The sequence below is a fragment of the Apodemus sylvaticus genome, chromosome 5 (genome assembly GCF_947179515.1).
Source record: "Apodemus sylvaticus chromosome 5, mApoSyl1.1, whole genome shotgun sequence".
Lineage (NCBI taxonomy): Eukaryota > Metazoa > Chordata > Mammalia > Rodentia > Muridae > Apodemus > Apodemus sylvaticus.
The window spans coordinates 101,005,349-101,020,716 of NC_067476.1; the positions used below are offsets into that span (position 1 = coordinate 101,005,349).

Genomic DNA, 15,368 nt, shown 5'->3' on the forward strand with positions numbered 1-15,368 from the left:
CTAAATTTCACATGATCATTCTTTAAAAACAAACAAAACTTGGCCAGGCGATGGTGGCGCACGCCTTTAATCCCAGCCCTTGGGAGGCAGAGGCAGGCAATTTTCTGAGTTCGAGGCCAGCCTGGTCTACAGAGTAAGTTCCAGGACAGCCAGGGCTACACAGAGAAACCCGGTCTCAAAAAACCAAAGAACAAAAAACAAAACAAACAAACAAAAAAACAAAAAACAAACAAAAAAAAAAACCTCAAAAGCTTAGAGTTTTAGAAGACTTGAAATCAGGGCCTCACAAATGCTAGACAGGTGCCAAACAACAGCTCCAGCCCAGCATATGACAGATCTTGATTCTCTTAATTTTCCAGAAATTAATTCATTGGCTAAACTTAGATGCAAAGTAGCCTGGGAGATGTATCCAACTAAACTGTTGGGTTCTATTGCTATGAAGTAAAGGGGAAACTGGATAATGAGGATACCCCAAAGTCTATCATCTGTAGGGGAATTGCTATAGGGGCCATTAAATTCTGTCAGCCAAAATAGAGGCCTTAAACATAGCCAGTCAGCCTGCTGCTCCTGTGGCCTCTTCTTCCTCCTTTGGGTCACCCTCACTTGGCACTCGCACTGTGAACTGTGACACGTTGTTAAGCTTTGTCCTATCCTGTATCATTCCTGAGTGGCCGTGGTCTGTTCTCACAGCTGAACCACCATCACTGAGCTCTTGGACAAGTGGAAACCTTTATGCCTCAAGTGTCCCTCACTTCAAACCAAGTTCTATCCTTGTGTCTAAACATTGGTTTTGGTGTTAGCTGCCCTGGTGCTTCTGTGGTATTGCTGTACTTGTGGAGTTATCTAGACTGAAACCTGCCTGGGGGTCTGTGGCTGCTCCAACCAAGGAGTCTGTACTGGGTATGTTTTACTCAGCCTGGGGAGAGGGGGTGTTCCACATTCCATTACCTTCCATGATCCCAGTGCTCCTGGGAGCTGGCTCTCAGAAGTCTCTTCTGTAGTTTTCCAGCAGCCATTACATGAATTCGTTTGCACACCGTTAAGTGTTCTCCATAGAGAAGAGAGAGTGTCTTAATGTGTAGTTCTCCAGTGAGCTATTGCCTCCTTGATCAAGTTTGCTTCTGTTTGGCTGACTCTAAGCATTTAGCCATGGCCTCTGAGACCCTTTCCCAAGGAAGTTAGTTACATCCTTGTGCTAGAGAACGGTCTGAGCAGCTAGAGCCAGGCTCTGGGCCCCAGCGTTCTTGGGTAAGCTGTGAATGCAGTGCTCCTCCACCTCTCCACTGTCCCTACGGCTTTGCCTTCCCTGTTGGCCTGCTTCTGGGGTAGTGAATCTGAGGAATGCAGAAAGGTCAGTATGACTTTTCACAAAACAGACAAGACAAGGCAATCCTTGGCTTGGCCAACATAATAAACAAGAGTATCCTGGCTAGGATGCTCTGTCCATGCAGGCATGTGCACGCGAGCAGTGTCGTGAGAAGCATGTTCTGCACCGCCCAGTCCAAAAAACCTAGACAATTCAAGTGAAAACTCTTTGAAGATGTTCTTATAAGTGGAAGTTCATTTTGTAAGATGTAGAAAGATGCATTCATAGAATTATTCATTATACACTCATGCACCCACACACACATGCACCCATACACATGCATGCACACACATGCATGCGGCCACACATACAGACGCACGCATACATATATATGCACCCCCCACATGCACCCACATACACATGCACCCCCACATGCACCCATACACACACATGTACACACACACACACACACACACACGTGCATGGATCCATATACATGCATGCATCCATACGCACACATATACCCCCCACACACATCCATATACACACATAACCCATATACACACATACACACACACATGCATTCATATACACATGCACCCATATACACATGCACCTATATACACACATATACACACACTCATGCACCCCACACACACGTACCCATACACATATATGCACCCACACACACATGTACCCCCCACACATGCACATACACACATGCACCCATACACATGTATGCACCCACACATAGACATGCACACACACACACATGCATGCACACACACACAAAAACACATGCACCCATACACATATATGCACCCACACACACACACATGCACCCATATACATATATGCACCCACACACATGCACCCACACACACATGCACACCCCCACATATGCACACATACACACATGCACCCATGGATCCATATACATGCATGCATCCATACACACACACATCTACCCACACACACACACATCTACCCACACACACACCTACCCCCACACACACACATGCACCCATAGGCATACATGCACCTCCACACACACACATTCATGTACCTATACACACAGACACACCCACATACACATATGTACCCACAGACATGCACCCATACACACGCATGCACACATTCATTCACTGTGGGATCTACAGGGTTAACTATAGATGATTTTTTTTCATGGGTAATCCAGTATGGATGCCAAACCCTTCTTTTTCCTACTCAGTAAGATGACCACAGGTATGCTGTCTGTATCAGTTAACAAATATTCATTCAACACTTGGAAGAAAACTGTCAAGAAGGAATGTTGATCCATTTTCAGAGATAACTTAGCCTGTGTGCCATCTTCCTACTTCAGCATTCCAGAAACTAGGATTCAAGCTGTGAGCCATATTTCTTAGCTCTCCTCTTGGTATTAAGACAGTATGTCTGCCCTAGGAAGATAGCTCAGTGGATAAAGCATTGGGCCTCTGGCTTGAGGACCAAAAGTTAGAATCCACAGGCATGGTAATTGTGATCCCAGTACTTGAGTGACAGAGACAGGATACCTGGGGCAACCTGGCTAGTTAGTCTAGATGGAATTAGCAAGCTTTGGGTTCAAGAAACCCTGCCTCAATAAATCGAAGTTATCAAGGAAGATACTCTTGACATCAACCTCAGGCATCTCTATGAAAATGCATACAATGCATGTTCACCCATACACACACATGCACCCATACACACACATGCACCCACTCACCCCACACATGCTAAAAAAATTCTGTATTCTGTATTGTTCTAAAGTATTGGAAGAAATAATATTTTTTAAGATTTGTTTATTGTGTGTGTGTATGTATATATATATATTGTGAATCATCCAGAAACTAGGATTCAAGCTAGGTGATGATTGTGAGCCACCATGTGGTTGCTGGGAATTGAACTCAGGACCTCTGGAAGAACATTGAGTGCTCTTAACCATTGAGTTGAACATTGTTCAGTGAGACAGTTTATAAAGATGTGGCTGGGTGTAGAAAGCGCAGGTACAATTTTGACTAGCTTTCTCTGTGTGTCTTACCCTAAAATGGAACCAAATAATCTAAGTTTGCCAGTCTCTTGTCAGAAAATAATAATACAGGTAAAGAGTGATTGATAGGACTTAGAATAAGCTAGACAGGTAGGAGGAGTAGCCTCAGCTAAAAGATTGGCTATAAATTGGTTCAATGTTCTATCGTATCATTTTTCACTACTTTCCTTTGACATTTTTCCTAATTAAAAACTTAAAAAAGAAAGTGAGGCTATTTGGGGCTTCCTGCTCTTCCAAAGGACTTGGGTTTCCCAGCTCAGGAATGCCTGTAACTACAGCTCTAGGGGGTCCAACACCTGTAATTACAGCTCTAGGGGGTCCAACACCTGTAATTACAGCTCCAGAGGGTCCAATACCTGTAACTACAGCTCCAGGGGGTCCAACACCTGTAACTACAGCTCCAGGGGGTCCAACACCTGTAACTACAGCTCCAGGGGGTCCAACACCTGTAACTACAGCTCTAGGGGGTCCAACACCTGTAACTACAGCTCCAGGGGGTCCAACACCTGTAACTACAGCTCCAGGGGGTCCAACACCTGTAACTACAGCTCCAGGGGGTCCAATACCTGTAACTACAGCTCCAGGGGGTCCAACACCTGTAACTACAGCTCCAGGGGGTCCAACACCTGTAACTACAGCTCCAGGGGATCCAACACCTGTAACTACAGCTCCAGGGGGTCCAACACCTGTAACTACAGCTCCAGGGGGTCCAACACCTGTAACTACAGCTCCAGGGGGTCCAACACCTATAACTACAGCTCCAGGGGGTCCAACACCTGTAACTACAGCTCCAGGGGGTCCAACACCTGTAACTACAGCTCCAGGGGGTCCAACACCTGTAACTACAGCTCCAGGGGATCCAACACCTGTAACTACAGCTCCAGGGGTCCAACACCTGTAACTACAGCTCCAGGGGGTCCAACACCTGTAACTACAGCTCCAGGGGGTCCAACACCTGTAACTACAGCTCCAGGGGGTCCAACACCTGTAACTACAGCTCCAGGGGGTCCAACACCTGTAACTACAGCTCCAGGGGGTCCAACACCTGTAACTACAGCTCCAGGGGATCCAACACCTGTAACTACAGCTCCAGGAGGTCCAACACCTGTAACTACAGCTCCAGGGGGTCCAACACCTGTAACTACAGCTCCAGGGGGTCCAACACCTGTAACTACAGCTCCAGGGGGTCCAACACCTTCCTTTGGCTTCTTTAGGTACCTACCCACAGGTGGCATACATTCACATAAACACACAACACATAACACAGCTAATTTTTGAAATAATAATGATAACTCTTTGAAATGTAGCTGTTTAAGAAGAATGGTCACAGCATCAGATATCCATGTTCTTCCTATCAATGAGGTAACTCCTGTGTGGAATTCTCGTGGCATGTTGTGTGGAATTCTCTTGGCATGTTAAGCCACGATGCTGGCCTGCTGTGGTTGAGCGTGGTTTCACCCCACCCTCTGGGCTCCTCTTAGGACGCCCCAGGCTCTCCTCACTGTCCCTCCTTTTTTAGCCCCTGAATGCGGACTCCCAGCTGCCTTGCTGTATCGAGGATCCTCACTACCCCAGCCTGCTCTTCCAGCTGCTCCCGTCAGCGTCCTCATGGGCTTTAGGGTCTTCCTGCCTTTAAACTCTGAGCAACAGAAAATATCTCCCTTGATTTCGTATCTCCATCTCTTTAAACCACTATTAGCCTGAGCACCTCTGCCATGTTCCCTGTCCCCATCCCCCTTCACATTCAGGCGTTAAGGAGCTTTCTGGTTTGCAGTGTCCTCTGGCCCAGCTAGCTTCCACTCCTCGGCATTCTCTCTGTGTGTAATGCCCATAACTCTGATGGTCAAGGTCACTCCCTGTGGGTCTCCATGGCCCCAGCCATAAAATCTGCTCTCATCCTTTGCTACCCTAGGGATCAACTGGCACAAGACCCTTCCTTTCCTTTGTGACCTTCCTTGCCAGATCTCTCTTAGCTTGATCTCAAATCCACTTTCTCTTCCCCTCCCACACTCCCTCCTTCTGTGGGCATCCAACACTGGCTTAATCGTCATAATAATTTTCTGTTTGTTTGGCATTCACAGTGCTGGGGATATAACCCAGGCCTTATACGTGCACAGCAGACACTCTACCACTGAGCTACATCCCCAGCCCTGTTAGTTTTTATTTCTGCGTTCAGTCTTCCCCGTCATTCCTTACTCAACAGCCAGAGTGAGCTTTTAAAGCATATGTGGTATCTGTCATTGCCCATCTGTAAATCCTGCCGAGTTTGTTACCTGCCTGGCATCTCTCAGTACCCCTGCTTTCCTTGGTCGCCCTTCACTCATATGCCCTAGGCACACTGGCCTCCTTTGGCCTTTGGGGGCACCTGTCTCTGCCCAGGATCAGCTTATTCACCTAAGCCTTCCCTGGTGACCACATCTGAACATGCTTCCTTACGCCTCAAACACATTAAATGATCAAAGCACACATGTAAGAGTCCTGTTGAGGCAGGAGCTAGCTTCTTGTAAGTAGCAAAAAAACTTGCTCATTGTGACAATTGTAAGCTGCTCATAAATATTTTTGGTGAAACCAGTCTGGGTCAATTCTTTTCAGATTTCAATTTAAATACAGGATGAGAACATCCAATATCTGAAATACGAATTATAAAATACTTCCCCCAGAAAGTTTTAAAAATCTACAACTATTTCAAAATCTAAACCTCTGCAATATGAAACACACCCCAGGCATTTCCTGCAGGATAGGGTTGGCCTGTGTCCCCTGCTCTATGTCCCCTCCTTCCCATACCTGTCTAGGCGGCTTCTCCACAGGGTTCTCCCTCCCTCCCTCCCTCCCTCCCTCCCTCCCTCCCTCTGTCCCTCAGCCCTGTTTCCTTTACTGCTCTCCCCATCTCCCCATCCTTTGCCTCTGCTCATCTGCCCTCTAGTGTGCGCTGCACAGGACCAGCTCTGTCTAGATTCACCTCCAGCCTCCGGGTGGAGCACATGGTTAACTAGTACCATTCTAAGGAGTGGATGCCCAGTGGGTATTTTTCTTCAATCCTTTGATACCTTGACAGGGAAATGCATTCTTTTCTGACATGTTCGCTTTTAAACCATGCTTTTGGAAACATGACATAACACCTCTTTGAACCATGAGGACTTTCAAAACTTGAGAATAGAACTTTCAACCAAGGTGATCATTATCATCCTCATTAAGATTGTTTCTCCAGGGGATAGAGAAGGTGGCACAGTGCTTCTGAGCACTATCTTCTCTTCCAGAGGTCCAGAGTTTGATTCGTAGCTTACAGCTATCTGTAACTCCAGTTCCAGGGAGTCTTCTGACTCCACGGGTGCCAGGCACACACATAGTATGCAGAGATAGAAACCCATACACATACAATGATAACTGACCCTCCAGGTGGCTGGGTAGCCAGCAGCTCTACCTTAGTATGCAGGGACGGGTGTGGAGGAAAAGACCCTACAGAGATGTGTCCATTTTCTGTTTCAGGTGAGAGAGCCTCCTGAAATCAATTTAGTTCTGTACCCTCAGGGCCTCGCTGGTGAGGAAGTATACGTGCAGGTGGAACTGAGGGTTAAGTGCCCGCCGACATACCCAGATGTGTGAGTACTTTTATAAGAAGCTTCGGTGTCATTTTGCTTTTCTGTTCTGACAGCATGGAAACATTACAGTTGGGAGTATTTCCTCTTTCCTTCCTTTGTCTGCCATGTAAAATTTCATTTCCCATCACCTGTACCTCAGTAACACTATATCAGCCCTAGACTTTTTACAAAGTTGCCTTTAATGCATATAGTGGTAGAGTGCTCACTGCCAATGCTAATGTTCACACACTGACCGCCGTTTTCCTTTTGCCACTTTCATGCTTATTTAATTCTTTTAGAGAGAAGGGAGATCTATACATATAGGATAAAGATGTGGTGAGCATTTAAAGTGCTTCCTGTATAGCCATTGGATATGAGATGACCTTCTGTCCTGCCAGGCCTTTATTCCACTGCCTGGAATAAAGAAAGGAATAGAGCTACTGTTTTTCTCAGTGGAGCAGCATAAGCCGGACCAGGTAGTACAGGGCTGTCCCTTGTGCTCCAGGGCTGTCCCCAGTACTGCAGATCTTGACCGTCTGAGCCCCTTCCCGCTAATACCTCGAGTATTCTCCAGTGAGAGAGGCAGCCAAAACTACATAGAGTAGTAAGCACTCAAGAAGGTGACATCATCACTGGCTGTGAAGCTAGAACAAAAGTGTGAGCCATCAGTACTCAGCAGGCTCTTCTGTGAGCATCCCCAGGTCCTCCAACTGGCTGGGATGGGGTCAGGCAGTTCTAGCATAATGTGCAGGGACAGGTGAGGGGTTGTGGAGAGTCACAAATGAAAGGGAGTACTGCTTTCCTCAGTGAGGGGACATGAGTGGGGGCTGTGCATTTCCTCAGTGAATGGGAAATGGCAAAGAATCTCATCGGTTAGCTTCCTGAAGTCAATAACTCCCGGCTTCCAACAGTGTTGAGAAAGCATGCATGACTGCTTGTGGGAGGTTGACTCATGAGAAACGTAATTAAGTTTATGAAATAAAATTAAGGCAGCTCTGTGTTTTGTTTTGTGCTTCATGGTGCGATATACATGGTGTCTTTGCTGGCACTGTGTTAGTGCAGATGACCTTGGTCAGGCTTCGCTTTCTCAAGAATGTTATTGCTAAATGTCAGATACAAGTCCCCTTGCTCTTGACTTAATAAGTTGTGGTCGTAAACTTGGGCATTCCACAACCTCCTTAGATTTGATAATTTGCTAGAAAGAGTCACAGAACTCAGGACAAGTAACTTGCTGGTTTGTTGTAAAAGAATTTGATCTAAAATAGCCAAAGAAGGCTGCATAGCCCAGAGCATAGGGAGGGGCAAGGATCTGCATGTCCTCTCCAGGCCGCCTTCCTCAGCACCTCCACATGCTCTGCAGCTCACACCCTTGCACCCTGCTGCTGGGGCGGGGCTGGGGCTGGGTGTTGCTCTCTAGGCATGACTGAACAGTAATTAAGTCATCGACCATTGGCGATTGAGCTCAGCCTCCAGCGCCCCCCCCTTAGGGGTCTATGGTATGGTAGGAATGTCACATCCTGTAGTCAAGGCTGGAGCTCTCCATGACCACCTTCATCCTTACACTGTGCTGGCACCCAAGCAAGCGTTAACCTTTCCTCATAAACTCTTGTCTGGTTGAAAGAGTTTGTGATAAAGAACATAAGATGCTCTCCTGAGCTCTGTCACTCAGGAAATTCCAAGGGCAGTAGGGCCTCTGAGCCAGAAGATCACAGGTAACATATTCTTTATTGTACCATAGACGCAAGCACTCAAATGTTTGTTCTTGAAAAGTCAACATGAAAGGCCCAGATATGTGCATACTGAAATACTAATTATAGAGTAATATCTGAAAGTAAATAGACTAGAGCCAGGCAGCAGACCCACGCCTATGATCCCAGAATTTGAAAGGCTAAGTCAGGAAGATTGTGAGTTCGAGACCACAAAGGAGAGCACTGGAGCACACTTTCTTGCCTTGGAGCTCCTGATGGGTTAACAGGAGGTCTTCTTTAGTTCCGCTATTCTGTGCATGATGGAAAGTTGAGTCACAATCCTGACTTGCCTGCCAAACAGCTCATTCCCGGCTTGTGATAGCCCAGCATCTCCAGATCTTGATAAATGTTGCCTGAGAAACTAAAACTCCCCTGGTTGAAAAGCTACCAACTTCAAAGAACTCGTCAGATAGATTATATGTCCATTTGATACAAACATAGAATGACTTTTTATATTTTATGGTTGTGAGCCTAGCCTTTAACGGCTGAGCCATCTCTCCAGCCCAGAATGACTTTTTAAACAACATAGAAATGCTTAGAACTTAGTTTAAAAGTAATCTCATAAACCACACAAAATTATCATGTCAAGGACATAAAACATTAGTATGATACATGACAAGTTTTATTCTGTTAATATTGCTATATAGATTCCTTTTTATGAGACAGGGTCTCATTGTGTAGCCCTGGCTGGCCTGGAATGCAATATGCTGACTATACTGGCCTCAGATTCACAGAGATCCACCCACCTCTGCCTGGGACTAAAGGCGTGCATCACCACACCTGGCCAAAAAGGAGAGGCCGGAGAAATGTTAAGTACATTGGCTGTTCTTTCAGAGAACCCAAGTTCAAATCCCAGCACCCACATTGGTGGCTCACAACTGTCAGTAACTCTAGTCCTAAGGGATCTGACACCTTCTTCTGGCTTTCATGGATACTGTGGTATACAGACATAAATGTCAGCAAAACAATCATGCACATACAGCTTTAAAATAGATAAGTTTTTAAATTATGTAAGTGCTAGGGGGATAAATCAGTAAGTGTTTGATGCACAAGCACAAGAACCTGAGTCCTTGTGTCCAGTGCATAAATAAACAGTTGAGCATGCTGGGGTCGTGGTATTCCCAATGCCGGGGATCCCTGGAAGTGCTGGCCAATGCTGGGACTCACCTGATGAGTGAGTCCCGGGGCCCGGTGAGAGAGACTGTCTCCAAAATCACGGTGGACAACTCCTAGGAAGCAATCTCTGATGTTGACCTTGGCCCTCTACATGCACGCATTCACCTTGCAAAGACACAGAAACAGTCATGTAAGGCTTGAGTCTAGGGACTGCTCCAGTCAGTTTTAAATAATGTGAGGTAGGAGACAGCTCATGCACAGTGGTCCTTGATTCCTCTGTGCGAGAGAATCCTGGGTATGGTAGGCCATCTGTGGACTCAAGACAAATTGGCATTACTAAGCTTTTTTAAAAACATGAACTTAAATCTCCCAGGTTTCATCCATTCAGGAAGATAACCGTAGCATCCTGTTCCACAGGGTGGAAATGAAGCCTTGAGAGAGTGCACGATAGGTGGCTACTCAGGAAGGCTTTGCCAAGGTAAAATGCCAGGAACCACTTAGAAATGCTTAACAGGAAGTGATGAATCACATTCTCATCAGGAAAATTACATAAATTCTGTTTAATCCCAGAGAGCTATTAATGGATGTTTATTGGTTAGGAATAAAAGGAAACCCTAGGCTGACTGTGTAATTTCCTTGAGTTTAAAGTGTTAGATGAACTCTGAAGGATGAAGCAGCATGCGAACCGTGGGATAGGCAGGTTTATATGGTGCACTTGGCTAGTGTTCAGGAGACGCATACACAGCAGAGTGAGTGACAGGTGTGGACCACGATGGCTGCACTCATCAGGCATTCTTGTGCTTCCTGCTGGAGCCCAAGGATGTGCAGAGAATTACTTCATAGAGGAGCACATAGTCAAGTCACCAGTCAGACTTTTTTTAACCAGCTCGTTAAAAGGATGATAAGCAGAGAGATGATTTGGGAGTCAAACGTAGTTAGGGAGACTGGAGCTGTGCGTGTTTGGGCCTTCCCACTTAGCTATAGGGTACAGGCTTCCCCATGCTGAGCACTGTGTCGGCTGGAATTGCTGGGAGTGTAGTTGGAGGCCTTCTGAGATTAAAGGGATACATGGCTGATCACATGGGGAGGTTCAGCCAGAAGGTCTGTATAGTGAATCCTCAGGTGCTCAAGCTGGGAGCCTAGCAGATCTTAAAACAAGCTGCAGACTCTTCCTTCTCAAGTAACTTCTTTCTGTGTGTATCTGTTTTTCAGAGTTCCCGAAATAGAGTTAAAAAATGCTAAAGGCCTGTCGAATGAAAGTGTTAATTTGTTAAAATCAGACCTGGAAGAACTGGCCAAAAAGCAGTGTGGAGAGGTAAGGGTTGCTACACTGGAGCCTTGGACACAGTACAGAAAGATCCTACTCGCCTCTACCCAGCCTGCCCCGTAGTGACGCTTGCAGCACTGAGTACACGGTTACAGCCTCCACCTGACAGTGATGCGGTCAAGGTGCCGGCTTCGTCCACCCCGTAAGATCCCACACAATGTCCTTCTTGGCCTCTTCTCTGTTCCCGCACTCTCTCCTTCAAACCTGGCAACCACTAGTCCACCCTCCATTTCTATAATCACATTTTGAAGATTTTTCATACACTATGCAACCTTTTGAAATTGGCATTTTTTTTTCAGGTGCACTGTTCTCTGAAGAGTTTCCCAAGTGGTTAGATGAAACAATAATTGTTAAATTTTATTGCTGAGTAGTATTCACCTTGATGTTTCTTTAGCCATTTACAAGATGAAATGCATTGAGTTTTCCAGTTTTTAGCTATTATAAATAAAGTTGCTATAAATATTCCCACACATGCTCTTCAAGCTAGAGTGATAACCCTGTCATAAGTAAGGGTATACTCATCCGACAGAGTAGCACACTTAGTCATGCAGCTGACTTTGTGATCTCGCACCAGCCAGGGAGCTACAGCAGCCTGCTCCACCCAGCATCTCAGCTGTCATCCACAGCAGTTAGCCCAGGAGGTCCCAGTGCAATGCAGTGTTGTCAGCCTTGCATAGAAAGGGAATTCTGACATTCGCCACAACGGGGTGCAACCTTAAAGAACTTGAACTAAGTGGAGTGAGCTGGCTGCCGTAAGACAGGTACTCCATGACTATTCCAGATACTCTGAAGTCACACTCACAGGACAGAGGACAGTGGTTGCCAGGGTCAGGAGAGCAAGGAAGGGCAAATTTGGTGGGAGTGGCTTCAAATTGGAAAGTCTTGGGAATGGGTGGCAGCGACCTGACAGTCGTGGTTACCCAGCAGTGTTTCTACATGTCTAAGGCGTGGACAGCGTGCTGTGGGAGTCTTCCCCACAAATTGGGGAATATGTGGAGGGGAAGAAACCTTACTGGAGCCGTCCTCATGGGATGAGATTTGAGAGGCATACGGTGTAGGACTGTGCTGTGCAGGTCCAGCTTGTTTGTCAAAGGTTTGTTTTCACAGCTCTAAAGTCCTAGCAGTTGAAAATACAATTCTGAAGAATTCATTTATGCTTTCAAGTAAAACGGAGTATAATTAAACATTAGCACAAGCTTAGGAACTCTGTTGTAGGGTCTTCCCTGGTAGCCACCTGTTAAAGTAATGAACTTCATTCTTTACAAGTTCATTGTAAAGAACTTGTTTTGGAGGGGCACCAAAAACAATGCTTAGGAACGTTCACGTTTGCCTTGGAGTGATGTTGGGGGGTGGTGCTGGGGGACAGAGTCTCACTATATAGCTCTGGTGGCCTGCATCAGAGGGGTGCCCACATGCTCAACACTCCTGAATGACTTTTGATCTGCATTAGTAGATCTTGCTTGCTTGGTTGTTTTTTGTTTGTTTGTTTGTTTTTGTTTTGAGACAGTCTCACTATGTAGCCCTGGCTGTCCTGGAGCTCACTTAAAGACCAGGCTGGCCTCAAACTCACAGACATCTGCCTGTCTCTGCTTCCTGAGTCCTGGGATTAGTCAGGGAGTATACTACCACACCTAGCTGTGTATTAGCAGATCTCCATTAGTCGTGGAAGGTAATTCAAAGTGTACCAACAATTTTTTTTTTTAACTAGTAAAATCAAACTCATGGGTTCCTCCCTGAATCAGTCAGAAGTTATTTACTGCCTGAACATCTATCTTATGTTGGGGAAACTATGGTGTTGGTCCATTTGGCCACAGTGTGAGGCACAGACAAAGCACAGTCTAAGACCATGGCAGACTGGAGACACTAATGCTCTGGAAAATTTCGGTGAGGGGTCCAGAGTGGAAGGAGGGCAGGAGAAGCCCTTAAGCAGTATTTGAGGCAAGTCCTGAGTGGGCAGGAGAAGTATATGGAATATGGTTGCTTTTATCCATCCTACAAACTGTATCAGACCTCACTTGTTCAGAAAATGCTAGTAAGTTAAATCAATGAGAATAAAACTTTGACAGTTGTGGTCTTGCCTGTTTCCAGTTTATAAATGGTCTCTTGAAGTGGTGGGAATGTTTTGCTTTTCCCAATGTTCCTAGTCCTTTTCTTAGCCCTTGCTTAGACTCTAGACTGGCATTACTCAAGTCTAGGTCAAGATATATTTGGTAAATACCACCACTTCTGGTATAATAGAAAGGTATATCACCTTTACCGAGTGAAGGCTGCACTTTCTTAGCACATACTCCTGGGAAGGTCAACTGTGAACAGACTTGCAGCTTCCTGAGGGACGTGTCATCAATACTCCGTAGAGTACTCCTGAGGGCCCTTAGGAGCAGCAGGAAAAAGTAAGAAGTTTAAATGCTTTCCATAGAGTACTTCTGAAGGCCCCTTAAGAGCAGGAAAAAGTAAGTAGTTTAAATGCTTTCTGGTAGTTGTGGGGGAAGGAACCTCAGTTCACACTCTTCACTGACAGAAGCAGCTTAGCCATGATACCGTGGGTTGGATGCCAGTCAGTGTGGTCTCAGAACCCTTAAACTGTTGATTTCCACCCTAGCTGTGGCTTCCAGCATAGCCCAGAGGCTAGAAAGGTGACGTCCTCTGTTCCCCTATGGATGTTCGAGGGCCTTTTCTTCCTGGCTCTGGCTGGCTGATTCCTTACATATTGACCAGCCTCTTGCTTGTTCATTGCCAGAAGGGAGGAAAGGAGAGCTCTGTAGACCTGCTTCTGGGCCTCTGATCGGTGTGCTGTATGGGCAAGTGACAGCACCGATGCTCATGGGACCATCCTGTCCAACAGGCTCTCTACTTGGGAAGGTAGCCATACCCCTGCAGTCTTACATAGTTCTGAGCTTTATCTATACAGATGATTAGATGTTAGGAAAATGACAGTACATTTGAGTAGGTCTTACCCCCATCCTGACACGCATACAAGAAGAGACACTTTTTATTTATCTCAGAAGCAATTTATCTTGATTGCTCACTCACAGATGAGTGAGCCCTTTAAACTCTTTTCCTGCTGTGACTGTGCCATATACCTAATTCCAAACATGTCAGAGCAAAGTGACAAAACACTGGTGCGGCAGGTGAGTCTGGCTGTCTGTTCATTACTTGGCGGGGTGGCAGCCCCTCTCTAGGCCCCACCCCTTGCCATCAACTGATCATGTGTGGTTGTTTTGTTTCTATGTGTAGGTGATGATATTTGAACTGGCACACCATGTGCAGTCGTTCCTCAGCGAGCATAACAAGCCCCCTCCAAAGTCTTTCCATGAAGAAATGCTGGAGAGACAGGCTCAGGAGAAGCAGCAGAGGATGCTGGAGGCCAGGCTGAAGCAGGAGCAGGAGGTGAGACCCGACGGCTGGTGCTGGGACAGCCTGCAGGTCTCCGTGGCTCTGTTCCCTCTCTGACTATGACCATGCCTGTGAGTCTTACTCATCATTTGATTCAAGAAATGTGCATTCATGTGAGAGAAATCACTACAAGTCACTGAGAAACACCACCCAGGCCCTCCCTGCAGCCATCGCTGACTTGGAGCCCTTCTCCAGGCGGCTCAGATGAGTGGACTTTCCTGTCTCTAAGCCTGCCAACCTGTACAGGAGCTCACTGAATCTGGAGGCTTTTTTCCTTTTGACTGAAAGATGTGGCTGATGCCCAGGGAGTAGAAGAGCCAGGGCGTAAGCTTACCCATGGTCACTAAGCATCTCGACTCTTCCTTCTGTTAACTTACCCTGAGCAGGGACTGTTTCCTGACTCTAAAGATCCTTTAAGCTATTTTATACCCTGGGTTTCTTTCTTGATTTTAATTTAAATTGTTTTCTTTTTAGCCCCTTGATCAACTTAATTAGTACTTCTGTGGGTACACGTTATAAAAAAAGAGGCATTTCCCTAACACATTACACAGCCATTCCTTCTTCAGTGATCTGTAGGATTCCTTTAAAACAGTAGTTCTCAAATTTTCTAATGCTGCAATTGTTTAATACATTCTTCATATTTTGGTGACCTCCCATCCCTATCATTAAATTTTGTTGCTACTTTATAACTGTAATTTTGCAACTGTTATGAATCATGACGTGGATGTCCGATATGCAGCACCCAGGCTGAGAACCACTGTCGGAAGTGTGTCTTAATTGCTTACCTGTGCTACAGTCTATTGATAAATTTAAGTTCATTTTCTTGAGTATT

The 15,368-nt window shown here is 46.0% G+C and overlaps 1 protein-coding gene and 1 long non-coding RNA gene across 5 annotated transcripts in view; one reads left to right on the forward strand and one right to left on the reverse strand.

The window, feature by feature from the left end:
- Eif2ak4 (eukaryotic translation initiation factor 2 alpha kinase 4) overlaps positions 1-15,368 on the forward strand; it is a 90,544-nt gene that overhangs the window by 6,324 nt on the left and 68,852 nt on the right. For 3 of the 4 annotated variants that reach the window (XM_052183222.1, XM_052183218.1, XM_052183221.1), the window contains exons 2-4: positions 6,861-6,973; positions 11,029-11,131; positions 14,378-14,530. In XM_052183222.1, the coding sequence (XP_052039182.1) occupies positions 6,861-6,973; positions 11,029-11,131; positions 14,378-14,530 (369 nt within the window). Of the gene's footprint in view, positions 1-6,860; positions 6,974-11,028; positions 11,132-11,151; positions 11,286-14,377; positions 14,531-15,368 lie in introns of those variants that run through there. The other variant, XM_052183220.1, reaches the window with a different exon arrangement.
- LOC127685734 (uncharacterized) lies at positions 3,738-4,348 on the reverse strand. The gene is made up of 4 exons (XR_007977918.1): positions 4,270-4,348; positions 4,151-4,210; positions 4,031-4,120; positions 3,738-3,820 (listed from the first exon to the last, which is right to left on the reverse strand). It is a non-coding gene; the product is annotated as an uncharacterized LOC127685734 (long non-coding RNA).